General features: G+C 40.8%; 1 protein-coding gene and 2 long non-coding RNA genes across 4 annotated transcripts in view; 2 read left to right on the top strand and 1 right to left on the bottom strand.

The window, feature by feature from the left end:
- The window catches only part of LOC146407175 (uncharacterized), a 45,446-nt gene extending 32,449 nt beyond the window's left edge, over positions 1 to 12,997 (top strand). The window contains exon 4 of the long non-coding RNA XR_014826093.1: positions 9,301 to 12,997. This is a non-coding gene — a long non-coding RNA (uncharacterized LOC146407175). The remainder of the gene's footprint in view (positions 1 to 9,300) is intronic.
- On the top strand, positions 2,459 to 6,737 carry LOC146407176 (uncharacterized). Its single transcript, XR_014826097.1, has 2 exons — positions 2,459 to 2,514; positions 4,017 to 6,737. It is a non-coding gene; the product is annotated as an uncharacterized LOC146407176 (long non-coding RNA).
- Positions 6,513 to 13,934, bottom strand: part of PAPPA (pappalysin 1) — a 240,100-nt gene continuing 232,678 nt past the window's right edge. For both annotated transcript variants that reach the window (XM_001926753.8, XM_084993952.1), the window contains one exon: positions 6,513 to 12,410. In XM_001926753.8, coding sequence (XP_001926788.6) covers positions 12,303 to 12,410 — 108 coding nt within the window. In that variant the 3' untranslated portion in view covers positions 6,513 to 12,302. The remainder of the gene's footprint in view (positions 12,411 to 13,934) is intronic.

Raw genomic sequence — 13,934 nt, 5'->3', positions numbered from 1 at the left:
ATTAAAAAAGAAATAGACAAAAATCAGACAAAGAGCTGGTTCTTTGAAAAGATAAACAAAATAGACAAACCTCTGGCTAGACTCACCAAGAGGAGAGAAAAAATCAAATAACCAAATAAGAAATGAAAAAGGAGAAGTCACAACAGATACTATGGAAATACAAAAAACCATAAGAGAATACTATCAACAACTATATGCCAACAAATTTGACAACCTAGAAGAAATTGATATCTTTCTAGAGACTTACAGCCTGCCAAAACTGAATCGAGAAGAAATAGATCAACTGAACAGACCGATCACTAGAAATGAAATTGAGTATGTCATAAAAACACTCCCTGCAAATAAAAGTCCAGGACTAGATGGCTTCACAGGAGAATTCTACCAAACATACAATGAGGAACTTATACCCATTCTCCTTAAACTTTTTCAAAAGGTTGAAGAAGGAACACTCCCAAAGACATCCTATGATGCCACCATCACCCTAATTCCAAAACTGGACAAAGATACCACCAAAAAAAGGAAAACCTTTGACCAATATTTTTGATGAATTTAGATGCAAAAATTCTCAACAAAATTTTATCCAACTGAATCCAACAACATATCAAAAAGATCATACACCACAACCAAGTGGGATTCATCCCAGGTTCACAAGGATGGTTCAACACGTGTAAATCAATCCATGTCATACACCACATTAACAAAAGAAAAGTAAAAAATCACATGATCATCTCAATAGATGCAGAAAAAGCATTTGACAAAGTTCACCATCCCTTCATGATAAAAACTCTTACCAAAGTGGCTATAGAGGGAACATTCCTTAACACAAAGCCATTTATAACAAACCCACAGCAAATATCTGGTTGATTTAAACTGATTGTCATATAGGCTCAAACACGTTCTAAAATAAAAGAATTTACATTTTGCTACTCCCTTTCCCCACATTTTATGATTTTTATGTCCACCCTTACCTCTTCATGTTTATTCCTTTGCTGTTCCTTGTGTTCATCACTACTTTCACAAATAGATTTTTTTCTTTTTGATCTATATGTTTTTTAAGTCATTTACTTTTCAATTCTGATTTCCTTTTTCCTGTCTTGCTTCTTTTCTATGTATAGAAAACCTTTCAATATTTCTTTGAGGATAAGTTTAGTATTGCTGTATTCTTTCAGTTTTTGCTTGTCTGAGAAATTCTTCTTTTTTTTCTCTTTTTAGGGGTGCACCTGCATTATATGGAGGTTCCCCAGGCTAGGGGTCCAGTTGGACTGTGGCTGCCCGCCTACACCACAGCCACAGCAACACCAGATCCAAGCTGCATCTGTGACCTACACCACAGCTCACAGCAATGCTGGATCCTTAACCCACTGAGCAAGGCCAGGGATTTAACCTGTGTCCTCATGGATGCTAGTCAGATTTGTTTCCCCTGAGCCATGATGGGAACTCCATTGTCTGAGAAATTCTTTATCTCTCCTTCTATTCTAAATTAAAATCTGGCTGGGTAAAACTTTTTTTTTTTTTTTTTTTTTTTTTGCTTTTTAGGGCTGCACCCATGGCATATGGAAGTTCCTAGGCTGGGGATTAAATTGGAGCTGCAGCCACAGTCACAGCCACAGCCACAATCATAGTGAAGTGGGATCTGAGCCGCATCTGCAACCTACATCACAGCTCATTGGAACACCAGATCTTTAACCCACTGAGCAAGGCCAGGGATTGAACAGTGTCCTCATGGATACTAGTCAGGTTAGTTAATGGGGACTCCTGGAAGAACATTCTAGATTGCAGATTTTTCCCTTTAAAACCTTTGAATACATTTTAAATACATTTCCTTTCTGGCCTGCAGCATTTCTGTAGAGAAATTAGCTGATAGCCTTATGGGGATTCCCTTGTAATTAATTCTTTGTTTTCCTCTAGCTGCCCTTGGAATCATATCTTTAACTTTTGCCATTTTTATTATGGTATGTCTTGCTGTAGGTCTGTTTGAATTCATCTTGTTTGGGACTTTCTGTGTTTCCTGTATCTGGATATCTGTTTCTCTCTTTAGGTTTGGGAAGGCTTCTGCTGTAATTTATTCAAATATATTTTCAGTCTCCTTTTCTCTGTCTGGAATCCCTGTTATGTGTAGATTGGCATGTTTTATATTATCCCATAATTCTCTTATATTGCTTTCTTTTTTTTTTTAATTTGGCTTTCTGTCTGCTGTTCTGATTGGGTGATTTACATTACCTTATCTTCCAGATCACTTATTTGTTCTTCTGCATTATTCATTCTTCTATTCATTGCTTTTAGCTCAGCTTTTCATCTCAGCAAATGAATTTTATGATTTTTCTTGGCTCCTCCTTATAGTTTCTAGTTCCTTTTTATAGTAATCTGCATTTCTGTTTATAGCCTTTATTAATTCCATCAGTATCTTCATTACCTCCTTTTGGAACTTGGTGTCTATTAGATTGAAGAGGTCTCTCTCTTTTTTTTTTTTTTGTCTTTTTGCCATTTCTTGGGCTGCTCTGGCAACATATGGAGGTTCCCAAGCTAGGGGTCGAATCAGAGCTGTAGCTGCCATCCTATGCCACAGCCACAGCAATGCGGGGATCCGAGCCGCATCTGCAACCTACACCACAGCTCATAGCAATGCCGGATCCCTAACTCATTGAGCAAGGCCAGGGATCGAACCTGCAACCTCATGGTTCCTAGTGGGATTTGTTAACCACTGAGCCACGATGGGAACTCCTGAAGAGGTCTCTTTCATTGTTTATTCCTTCAGGCGAATTCTCATTGTCTTTTAACTGGGAGTAGTTTATCTGCTTCTTCATTTTGCTTATACTTCTCTTACTCTGTGAATTTAGGAGAAATAATTATCTACTGTAGTCTTAAAAGGATGTTTATATGTGGTGGCCTCCCTGCATATCTTATGTGGGTTTAATATTTTTGGCACAAAGCCTGCTTCTAGTTTGGATGCTAGCTGCCTCTTTGCTCAGTATGTGCTGGCGATTGATAGGGAGAGTGCAGGTGCAGCAGCCCACATACATGACTTCTGGGGGCCCTATGTTGAAGGGGGGGTTGGGTGGAGTGGTGGCAGTATTTGATGCCAGTTCACAGGTCTATTAGGTGGCAGCAGCAGCCTAAGCCCTTGATGGCAGTGGCAGCTTGTGCCCATCCCTGGAACTTGTTTAGGTTGTGTTCTGTTGCCTGAGAGCATGTCTGGGTGGTTCAGTCCTTCTCCTTGTGTGCCCCTAAATAATGCCTGTTAGACAGGCCTGGGCTTCTTCCATGTACACCCTCAGTTGTGGCACCCCATACTCCAGCCCCTTCAGGCTGTTTCCACACAGCCAACCCCAGTCTTCTCCCTGGGTCTGACCTCAGAAGCTCAAGATTCAGCATCCAGCCCCCACCTACGCTAAGGCTATGGAGTATAGGGTGGTAGCACAAACCATCTGTACAGGCCTTTCTCCACTTTGCCCTTCTCAAGCTGGTTGGTGAGCTCTCTTCCAAGGCCCTGAAGCTCCCCCTCCATCCTGGCTGATCTTCCTATAGTAAGGGGAGTTCCAAGGGTGCATGACCCTTTCCTCTTTCACAGCTTCCTCCCAGGGGTGCAAGTATAAGCGATATCATGATATTTGTCTTTCTTTCTGACTTATCCACATAGTATGATAATCTGTAGATACATTCGTGTTGCTGCAAATGGCATTATTTCATTCTTTTTTATGACTAATATTTGATTGTACATTGATGAACATTTAGGTTGTTTCCATGCCTTGGCTATTATAAATAGTGCCACTCTGAATGTTTGGGTGAATGTATCTTTTCAAATTAGAGTTTTCTCTGGATATGTTCCCAGGAGTGGGATTGCTGTATCATATAATAACTCAGTTTTTCACTTTCTGAGGAAGATCCGTACAGTTTTCTCCATACAGAGTAGCTGCACCAATTTATGTTCATACCAACAATATAGGAGGATTTCCTGTGCTCTACACCCTTGCTGGCATTTTTTTTCTTTTGGGGACTGCACCCACAGCATATGGAAGTTCCCAGGCTAGGGGTCAAATCAGAGCTACAGTTGTCAGCCTATGCCACACACACAGCAATGGCAGATTCGAGCTATATCTGTTACCTACACCACAGATCATGGTAATGCCAGATCCTTAACCATCTGAATGGGGCCGGGGATTGAACCCACATCCTCATGGATACTAGTTGGGTTTGTTACCACTGAGCCACTATGGGAACTCCCTCTCCAGGACTTATTAATTGCAGGCTTTTTCATGATGACCATTCTGCCTAATGTGAGGCGAAACTTCATTATAGTTTTGATTTGTATTTCTGTGATAATTAGTGATGTTGAGCATCTTTTCATGTGCCTGTTGTCCCTCTGCATGTCTTCTTTGGAAAATGTCTATTTAGGTCTTCTGCCCATTTTTCAATTAGGTTGTTTTTTTATTTTTGTTATTGAGTTCCTTGTGCTGTTTGTATGTTTTGGAAATGAAGCCCTTGTAGGTTGCGTCATTTGCAGTTATTTTCTCCCAATCCATAGGTTGTCTTTTTGTTTGTTTCTTTTGCTGTGTAAAGGCTTGTAAGTTTGGAAGTCTTTCCTCTGGAACATACTATCTGTTTCTTTGGGGAGGGGAAGGCGGTTGCAAGACCCTTTCTTTCTTCTGAACTAAAGATGCCTTCTTTCTTCAATTCTGAACTGGCTGCTTGGGCTTTTTATTTCTTTAAGATGTTCTACACCTTAGGAAAATCCAAAAGTGGCCTCAAACTTTTTGACCCGGAAAGGAAGAAAGAGCAGCAGTGAGGTTGCTTAGAATCCAAGGCAGGAAGGATGCTTGGAATGGGGGATGGGGGTGGGTGAGACTGGAACTGTGAGTGTGGGGGTTGGGGGGGTGATAGGAGAATTAGTATTATTTTTTTAAAAAGGCTTATAAGTTTGATTAGGTCCCATTTGTTTCTTTTTGCTTTTATTCATATTGCTCTGGGAGACTGATCCAAGAAAACACTGGTACTATTTATGTCAGACAACGTTTTGCCTTTGTTCTCTTCTAGGAGTTTAATGGTGTCATGTCTTATATCTAAGTCTTTAAGCCATTTTGAGTTTATTATTGTATACAGTGTGAGGGTGTTCTAACTTCATTGATTTACATGTGGCTGTCCAACTTTCCCAGTACCCCTTGCTGAAGAGACTGTCTTTGCTCCCCTGTATATTCTTGCCTCTTTTGTCGAAGATTAATTGACCATAGGTGTATGTGTTTAGCTCTGGACTCTCTACTCTGTTCCATTGATCCTTATGTCTGCTTTTGTGCTAGTGTAACACTGTTTTGATTACTGTAGCTTTGTATTATTGTCTGAAGTCTGAGAGGGTCATGCCTTCACCTTTGTTCCTTTTTTCTTCAGGATTGCTTTGGCAATGCTGGGTCTTTTATTGTTCCATATAAATTTTAGGATTGTTCTAATTCTGTCTAAAATGTCATGGGTAATTTGACAGGGATCACATTAAATATGTAGATTGCTTTGGGTAGTATGTCCACTTTAACAATATTAATTTTTCTAATCCAAAAGCATGAGATAGCAATAACACCTATTTTATTATTAGATGCCCTTCCTCATGACTCCCAGTGGGTTGTGCTTGTAAAGTGTCCAAAAAATCTGCTAAGGGTAGACTTGACTTCTTTACACCTGCCTTTTTATGTAATTCACATTGATGTTCCAAACTACTCTTTTCTGTAGAATTCAACATTTCAAGTATCAGCCAAATAAACCTATATTACAGTGCTACTGCTAGCCCATAGCTCAGGGCACAGTACCAATAATTTTACTCCATGGCAATGCCTGTGCAATACTTGAATGAGTTAGTGAATCTTGCTTTTATACTTTTAAAAAACAAGTAGATATTAGAAAAATTAGTAATTATTAATACTTGTCATAAGTAGCCATACTTCATAATAATCATAAAATATCTGTGTCTGGGACAGTTCTAAAATCTTTGCATATTAATTCATTATAACAACAACTTCATGAGGTGGGCCTTTTATTATTTCCCTTTTAGACATGGGGAAACTAAATATTCATAACTTTCCAAAGATCACATAGCCATAAGTGGTAGTAGGATGAAAAATGAGATCCAATAGACAGGTTGAAAACAGCAAAACTTTGTTCTCAGCTGCCAGTTCATTTGGATGGCTGAGTGTTTAATTATGATGAAAAAGAATGAAAATAATGAATATGCGGAGGTATATCATTGAAGACAGAATCCAAAAGACTAGATATGACTGGAAGTAGTATTTGCTCTAGCTCCCTGAAAACTGAATTTTCTTATGACACGTAAAAATGCTTTTTAATGCTTGCCTATGCAAAATATAGGTGCTTTCAGGAATTATTTCTGTAGAAGATTGGGTGTATTTTAGATTCAACTCCATGCTATCCCTGATCTTCTAATTCTCGGCCCTGGGATTCTCCTCTATGTTAGTGTGTGCATGTGAGTCTTTCCGATTTCCGCAACAGACAGACAAAAACCACATCACTACATATTGAAGCATACAAGCTATTATATATTTTCATAATATAGAACTTTAAGGTATAGTAATCAACAGTGGCAAAATATTTCTGTCTTTGACATTATTATTTTTGTGAGATCCAACCTGTAATTGAGACCAGAGAAAACAGTATGGAGAAACAAATCCATGAGAAGAGGATAAAAATATCATGAACAGCAAAATATGTCTGAGTATTTAAAACCGCATAGAAAAAATAAATTAGATGAACAATTGTGTAAATATAAATTAAAAAAGATGACATTCTTAATAAATAAGGTTTACTATTTACATTTTTATATATTGCTGAAAAGACTTAACTTAGATCCATAAAAACACATAAACAGGAAAAAAATAAAACCCAAAAAAGGAGCAGCAAATTTATGCGCGTGAGGTACAGAAAAAGGATTGGAATTGTGTTTTGTTTTTGGTGCTTAGATTGTTTTCTTTTTTTTTTTTTTTTTTTCTATTTTAATAGTAGGCCGGTAGAATTCTCATGAGAACAGATTTTAAGCACTTCAATGGAGAGTCATTTTTTGGTAGTTTCCAGAAGATGCCAACAGATTTCAACATCATAATAATTAGAAATACCCATAATAATTATAACAATAATAAAAAGGTATAATATGATACATAAATATGGAAGAGCAGTTTTGTAATATGAATACATTTTCTCTAGACGAGATCACAGTTTTATTTTGTAAATATTACATTTAAGTATATATATACACACATATATGTACAGCTATATATACATGTGCATATATATGTAAATTTATATTTATATATAATATCTTTATATAGATAGATATCTGCGGACAGGTTATTGATTATAGAGACCCAAGAAAGCAAGTCAATAATTGTTCAACGTTCTCCTCACTGACTGCTGGTGTAGAGTTTGAGAAGCCCCGAGTTTGCACTCAGAATGCCGTATCTTCTTTTAATGGAACACTCGATGTGGAATTTTAAGTCTGAGAAGAAAGAGATCTTAGGGACTCCCTTCCTCTATACAGTTGGAAATGGCCCAGAAGTCTTGAATAAACAGGAAATGGACTTTTTACACTGTAGGAAGTCATTCATTTTCAGTCAAATGATAGAACTGGTAAAGGCCAGCATAAGGGAGGGGGGACGTCCAATTTATCTACAAGTGAAATATTCTCAAATATAAGCCTCTCTCTTAAGGTGGAATCTAATCTAGGAGCTCCACCTTTATTCCTTGAAATAGCAAACGAGCACTCCCTGTCTTTCTGAAGTGGCCAACAGGCCTGTGCATTCTTGAAAAATAACCCAGAGACTTTGCGTCAAGCCTTGGCTCTCACAGATTGCCACAGCCCCTTTAAAACCTCAGGGCCTCCCAATAACCTGCCCTCCCACTGTGAGGTAGGTAAGTAGTAGTATCCCCATTTTGCAGCTGGAGAAACTGAGGCAAATGGAGAGGCAATAGGATGACTTGTTCAAGATCACTGAGCAAACTGCTGCCTGGAGTCAAGAATTCCAGGTTCTTACTCTAGGGACATTGCTCCTCTTTTGGCTAGTACACATTACTTTTAAAGATCAAACAGATGGTAGGAATTTGGCAAAACTTGAGTAAACTATAAGAATAGATTTTTATTTCTTTGCTTTTTAGACTTTATGTTTGTTGTTTGCTTGGTTTGTTTTTGTTTCTCAAAAACCATGGGAAGTACCTGTCTGGTCATGTAGCAGCTTTTTAGGAAAGTGGACTGTGCAGTGTGATTCTAAGTGCAGACTTTATATAGCCCAGTGCTCTAATGGTAAATACCAACATTTTATAATGAGAAAAGCACAACACAGTATGTCCCCTTAACATTTGGTAAAACCAATCTCAAGCCCTTCCCGTTCCCTACTATTACAGATTGCCACCAAACAAGTAGACAAAATGCTCCCCCAACAATGACTAGCTATTAAGGGGGATGATGCCTTATTTCCTGGACCTACCACAACGTACAGAAAATAACAGACAGTGACATAAAATCCCACTCTGTCTCCTGCTAGGGCAAACTTTATGCTTGTGTCTACCTACTTAGTCTGTAGAATAAACAATTTCCTTTAGGAAGCACAAAAATAGGCTTTTAAAATTCATATTTTTAATCATGCATTTTTTATTTACTTTTAATCTCCTTCTACTAATCTCTATCTGTACAGCTTTGTCACCATCAATTTCTTCTTTTTATTTTCTTACTTGAAGTAGTTCCAGAAAAAACAAAAACAAAAAAAAGCAAATAAAAAAAAAACCCAAAAAACCTCAAAACTGTTAACTTGAGTTTATGATTTCCTTTCTTCCCTACTTTCTTCCTTTCTCCTCTTTGTCTCCTTCCTTCCTTCCTTTCCTTCTTAAAACACAGGTAAGACCTATAACAAATTGACAGTTACAACCAAGTTAAATCAAACCTGGAAGGGAGGTAGCTGAAATCTATCTCAAAGAATAATTTTCAACACATAGCATTTAAGCATTGGCCAAGGTGGTTAGAGATTAGGAGACCTGTCTAGACAAGTGACTCAACACGCTAAAGCCAGGAGAAGCAGCTGATAACCTCCATCTTCAGAGTCCTACAATTTACAGCCATGATGTCTCCCCTTTCAATACCTCCATTCAACCACCATAGTGGACTTCCCAAGGAATGCCTTCCCTTAAAAGGTGGTTGGCACAGAATCTGGGGGATAATGCAAGTCCTCTAGTAGCCAGTAGGGTGGTCACTCGGAACATCTTCCCAAGAAAAGGCCTGGACCACTGACCACCTCCTCTTTTCTTTCTTCCTGCTAACAGGCTAATACTTCTTCAGAACTCCCTAGTTCAGAAGAAAGTTCTGAAGAAGCTAATATGTCTTCAGAACCTCCGTGTGCTTTTGGGCCCCTGAACTGCTGACAGACAAGAATGTTTCAGAAGTTGCCTTCCTGGGAGTCTCCACTGTCCAAAATAGGAGATGAGACAATGAACTTATCCCCAGAAAGAAAATGAAACCGAGCATCAGTGCATCACATGATTAGAACAACTGTCCTCTGCTAAAGTCTGAGAAGGGTGTATTAATGACCCTTGTGTGTGGGCATGAGGCTGGCCATCTGTCAAGTAGCCCCTCTCACCTAATATCCTTGGCAAATAGGAATTTGTGAGTAGCAGGTTTGGATGATGGTCAGAAGGAGACTAGGAGGACCTTTGCTCAAAAGGGCTCAACTCAATCTGAGAAGCTGAAGGTAGAAGGAAGTCAGCCTCCAGGAAACTTTGCTCAGGTGAAAAATGTTGGGCTAAAACAAGGGTACAAGTGGAAGAGGAAAGAAGATGAGAGTCTGAGTTAAAGGAGCTGGTGAGGTTCTTCTATGGTTTCTGCAACCCCACCATAAGCAATGTCATCTTTGGGTCTCCAAGGCTTCTTGCACTACTTCCTAATGTAGAAAAGCAACTGTGAGGGCTGACTATTATCTTTCTTTCTTTGTTCCTTCCTGGCTAACACCACACACAGGTTGACAACTCATCTAGTGCAAGAGCGGGGCTTTGACTGTTGGTAAGAGTTTTGAGATACTGGAGAGGGGTACAAAATAGAATCAATCAATGCTTATGCCATTATTACTGTTGTTTTGGCAAGGGTTGGCCCTGGTAATTATAGGAAACAAAAAACATATCCTGAATATAAATAAGATATGAGATGGTAAGAAGGAGCCAGAAAGGATTTGAGCCAGGCCTCAGCAGTGGAGAGACTGGTAGACCCTCCACTCTGGAACCCAATCTCAGAGTTTGTAGTATGGTACAAGCCACACAAAACTAAGCACTGCATCCTTATTTGTGGGCACCTGTGCAAAAAAGCACCTTGATATATTTCCTAATATAACAGACCAAGATATCTTCTCAAGTGTCCTTGATCCGCAGGTAACTGCTATTGTGAGTGATACAGTAAGAAGGTTTCTGAAGTTACTTTTGGTCCCTACTGCGGGGATGGGGGCTATGGCTGATTAACAATGCCTGCATGGGATGCAGGAATGAGGGTCAGCACATGTGCCTGGTATTTTCTAGGCTAAACTTTGTTTTTTTTTTTTTTGGTTATCTTCACTGGACTAGAGATGACTTGATTTGTAGCAATCTTTATATGATACATCTAGTTTAGACCCATCGCTTTACACTTTCAGTTTCAGGTCTCAGAAGTCATGTCAAACTTACGCATTCTCTCTACCTCATTCTGTATGAATCTCTTCCCATATTAATTCAAAAGGAGTAGATAAGTAACTGACTGAAAAGAGGCCAAGAGTACCCCAGTGAGGTGGGGGCTTCTACATGCATTTGACTCATCTTCTCTTAGCTTTTGGAGGCTGAACCTGGGAGAGAGAGGGAAAGGTTGCCCAACCATAGGCATGGATGGGAGTACTGGTAGCTGGAAGACTCTGTGGATGGATGACCATGCAGGATTGTTGGGAACCGAGGCTGAGAACTTTTTGACTTCCCTCTGATGGCCCTCTAGAACACGGTCTAAACTGAGCATATGCAAGGTGACTCTCTATTCCAGAGCTATCGCTACTCAGGGCAACAGTGAGGTCCTCAGAACCAGTCTTCTCTAGCCTGGAGGGGCAGGAAGGCTTGGATGGGGATGGTAACTTGAGTCTCTACAATTCTAACGGGCTCTGGATGGTTCCAGCATCATAGACCTTTAACACTGTTCCACTTGGTTATAAAAATCTAACACTGGCTTAGACATTCTAGACTCTCAGGGAGGGTTCCAGCATCTCAAGTCTCTCAATTCCCTTCCCGGAGGGAAGCCCACCCGTGGGGGACTTCACTACCCGCCATGTGGGCCAATGAGGGGTTTTCTCTTACGGAAGGGCTAAGAAGTGAGGAGGTATGGAAAGATGTGGGTCACTTTTAAGGCAGACTGTTTGGTTGTGTGAGGTTTTTCCTAACCTAGTCCTACCATCTCGGGGGTACTCAATGTATAGGATAGAGCAGCCAGAAAAGTAGCAGCAAATGTGGTCCCAAGGCAAGATTTGGGGAATGGGAGGGGTGTTATGGCCTCAAGCCTCAAGCAGGGGGCTGTTATAATACCTTGACATTGCAATCCTAAGCCATTTCCAGCTTGGCCTTGAACCCTGGAGGTGGGGTACGATCCCCCATGGCAGCAGAAGAATTGGGGGGGGCTTTGCATACCTCAGATGCTTTACCTCTTCCTGGGTCCTACTTCCCTAGAAGGGAGGTGATCAGAGACCATTTCATTTCAGTCCCAAAGGACTACACACTTGTAAACGCCTTACATATTCCAAGTCTCGGGGTGTGAACTATCTTGGCATTTCAACACGTGGTCTTAGCAGTTTCTACAACTCTCTTTCTCCCAAGGACAGTGTTGGCTAGGAGCTTGGGAAAGGAAAAATTGAGTCTGTCCAAGTCTCTCTGCTCAGTCTCCAAAACTGCCCTCACACGGATGTTTGCATGGGTGCATATGCATACATGTGTGCTAACCACAGATGGGCACTCCTAGACACAGAACACATTTCTTGCTGTGGCCGTGTGAACAAATGGTTAGAATTTTAGGAGGCTCTGGGACTGCACACCATATATGAAGTCCATCTAAGACTTTGGGATGGGATTCCATTCCATCATTCAGCATAGCAAGACTTGGTTCACGCACCCCCACTACGAGTCCTTCCTGGGTGAAATTAAAGGCAGACCGGTTGGGTACTAAGGATCCCTGGTGTGGAGAGGCCATTCCGTTGAGCAGCTGACTGTGAAATCAATACCAAAGGGATGCGGGTCCTGGCGCTGGGAATTCTTTGACAACTCCTGGTCCTTCCTTAGCCATGGCTGTATCCCCGGAGGTCTTTCCGGCTGTGTTCTTGGGCCTGAGGGTCCCGACAAGCACAGTCACCCTGTAGGTCACAAGACATAGGGAAGGGGGTGACCTGCAGAGAGAAAGGTAGAAGAGGTGAGCCAGGTGGTTGGGGCCAAAGGAGTAGTTTCCAGAGAGGCCGTGCAGGGCAGAGGGACTATCAACGGATTTGGGGGTAGCAAATGCAAGTTCAAGTCATGGCCCTGCTTCTTGCTAGCACTGTGATAACTTCTCTCAAGATCACCATGGTCATTATCCTAGCAGTGTCTATCTTTAAGGGCACTTATGACGGGTCAGGCCACTTTCCAAACAGGAAAACACTGAATCCTTTGACAACTCTGTAAGACAAGTGCTAAGACAACTGCCTTCTTTTACAGATAGAGAAATGGAGGCTCAGAATGGGGCAGGCATTTGCCCAAAGTAATAAGTGACAAATCTAGCAACCCCTCCCTGAGCCCCAGATTCTTAGCTGTGGAATTGGTAGAATAAGACCCACTTTGTACTATGGACTCTAAGGGCTGAATGAAATCCTGGATGAAACCTTATACTGTAGTATGCCGGAGCTAGTTAATAGACTTGTACAATGGAATATCTAACTTAATGGGACTGTTGTGATTAAGTGATATAAACGATATGACAGTGTCTTTTAAGAAAACCTAACTCCGCACATATTGGTAATTTTGATTTTGGGAGGCAATGATGAAAACAACAAAATCATTTGTTAGCAAGCTCAGACCACCTTCTGGGGGCCTGAAGTCCTTGTGAGGAATATTTCAGAGAGCTTTTACAGAAAATTTCATTGAAGGATCTCAGGAGCAAATTTTAAATAAGGAAAAGTGAGTGGCACACAACATGACAATTTCATATATGTATATGTTACAAAAGCTAGGGGTAGAAAAGAAATCTAAAACACAAAAGGAAAAGCAAGAGGCCCAAGTTTCAGTTCTCAGTCCCTTCCTTCCCACGCTCTGTGACCTTGGGCTGGCTTTCCTTTCTAGAAACTGAGAGAAAGCCCAGCAGAATGAGCATCCTCCCCACGCAGCGGATGATCTGTCTTTCCAAAGAGCACAGTGCAGTCCCTGCTTGAGCCCCAGCCTGGGCTAACGCGAGTGGATTTCACCTCATTGCATCATGACATTTGCATATAACTTTCCCCAGAGGGTCCCCCATCTGCGCAGATGGATTTAATGACCTCATTCGCCTCCTGCCTGGGCAGGGTCTCTGAGCGCTTGCACAGGCTCAGCATCTTTGTCCCTCTAGCTTGTGGGCTCATTCTCTATATCTAACTGTTTTTTTTTTTTGTTTTTCCTCTGACACTGCTGTTCCTCTTTCTCTACCTCCTTCACTCCCAACCTCTTTCCATCCTTCAGCTTTTCAATAATTTAAAATGTCAGAATGACCAGGAAGATTGAAGTATAAATCCCAGCTCTCTCACCTGAGGTATGACCTTGAGCATGTGACAATTTCTCTGAACCTCAGTTAACTCCTTCATTAAATGGGAGTATGAAAACACACACATTCTGAGGTCCTGATGAGGATAATGATGGCAGGGCTTGCCATCTGCCCAGTGCTCTTCTCTCTCATTCAGTGAGGCAGG

This window comes from Sus scrofa, chromosome 1 (assembly GCF_054392235.1).
Source record: "Sus scrofa isolate SSC_HxYL_T2T_F1_AM1 chromosome 1, Sscrofa_HxYL_maternal_Yorkshire_Landrace_v2.0, whole genome shotgun sequence".
In the NCBI taxonomy this organism is placed as follows: Eukaryota; Metazoa; Chordata; class Mammalia; order Artiodactyla; family Suidae; genus Sus; species Sus scrofa.
Note: the sequence above shows the minus strand (reverse complement) of the source record. Positions and strands in the feature narration are given on the sequence as shown.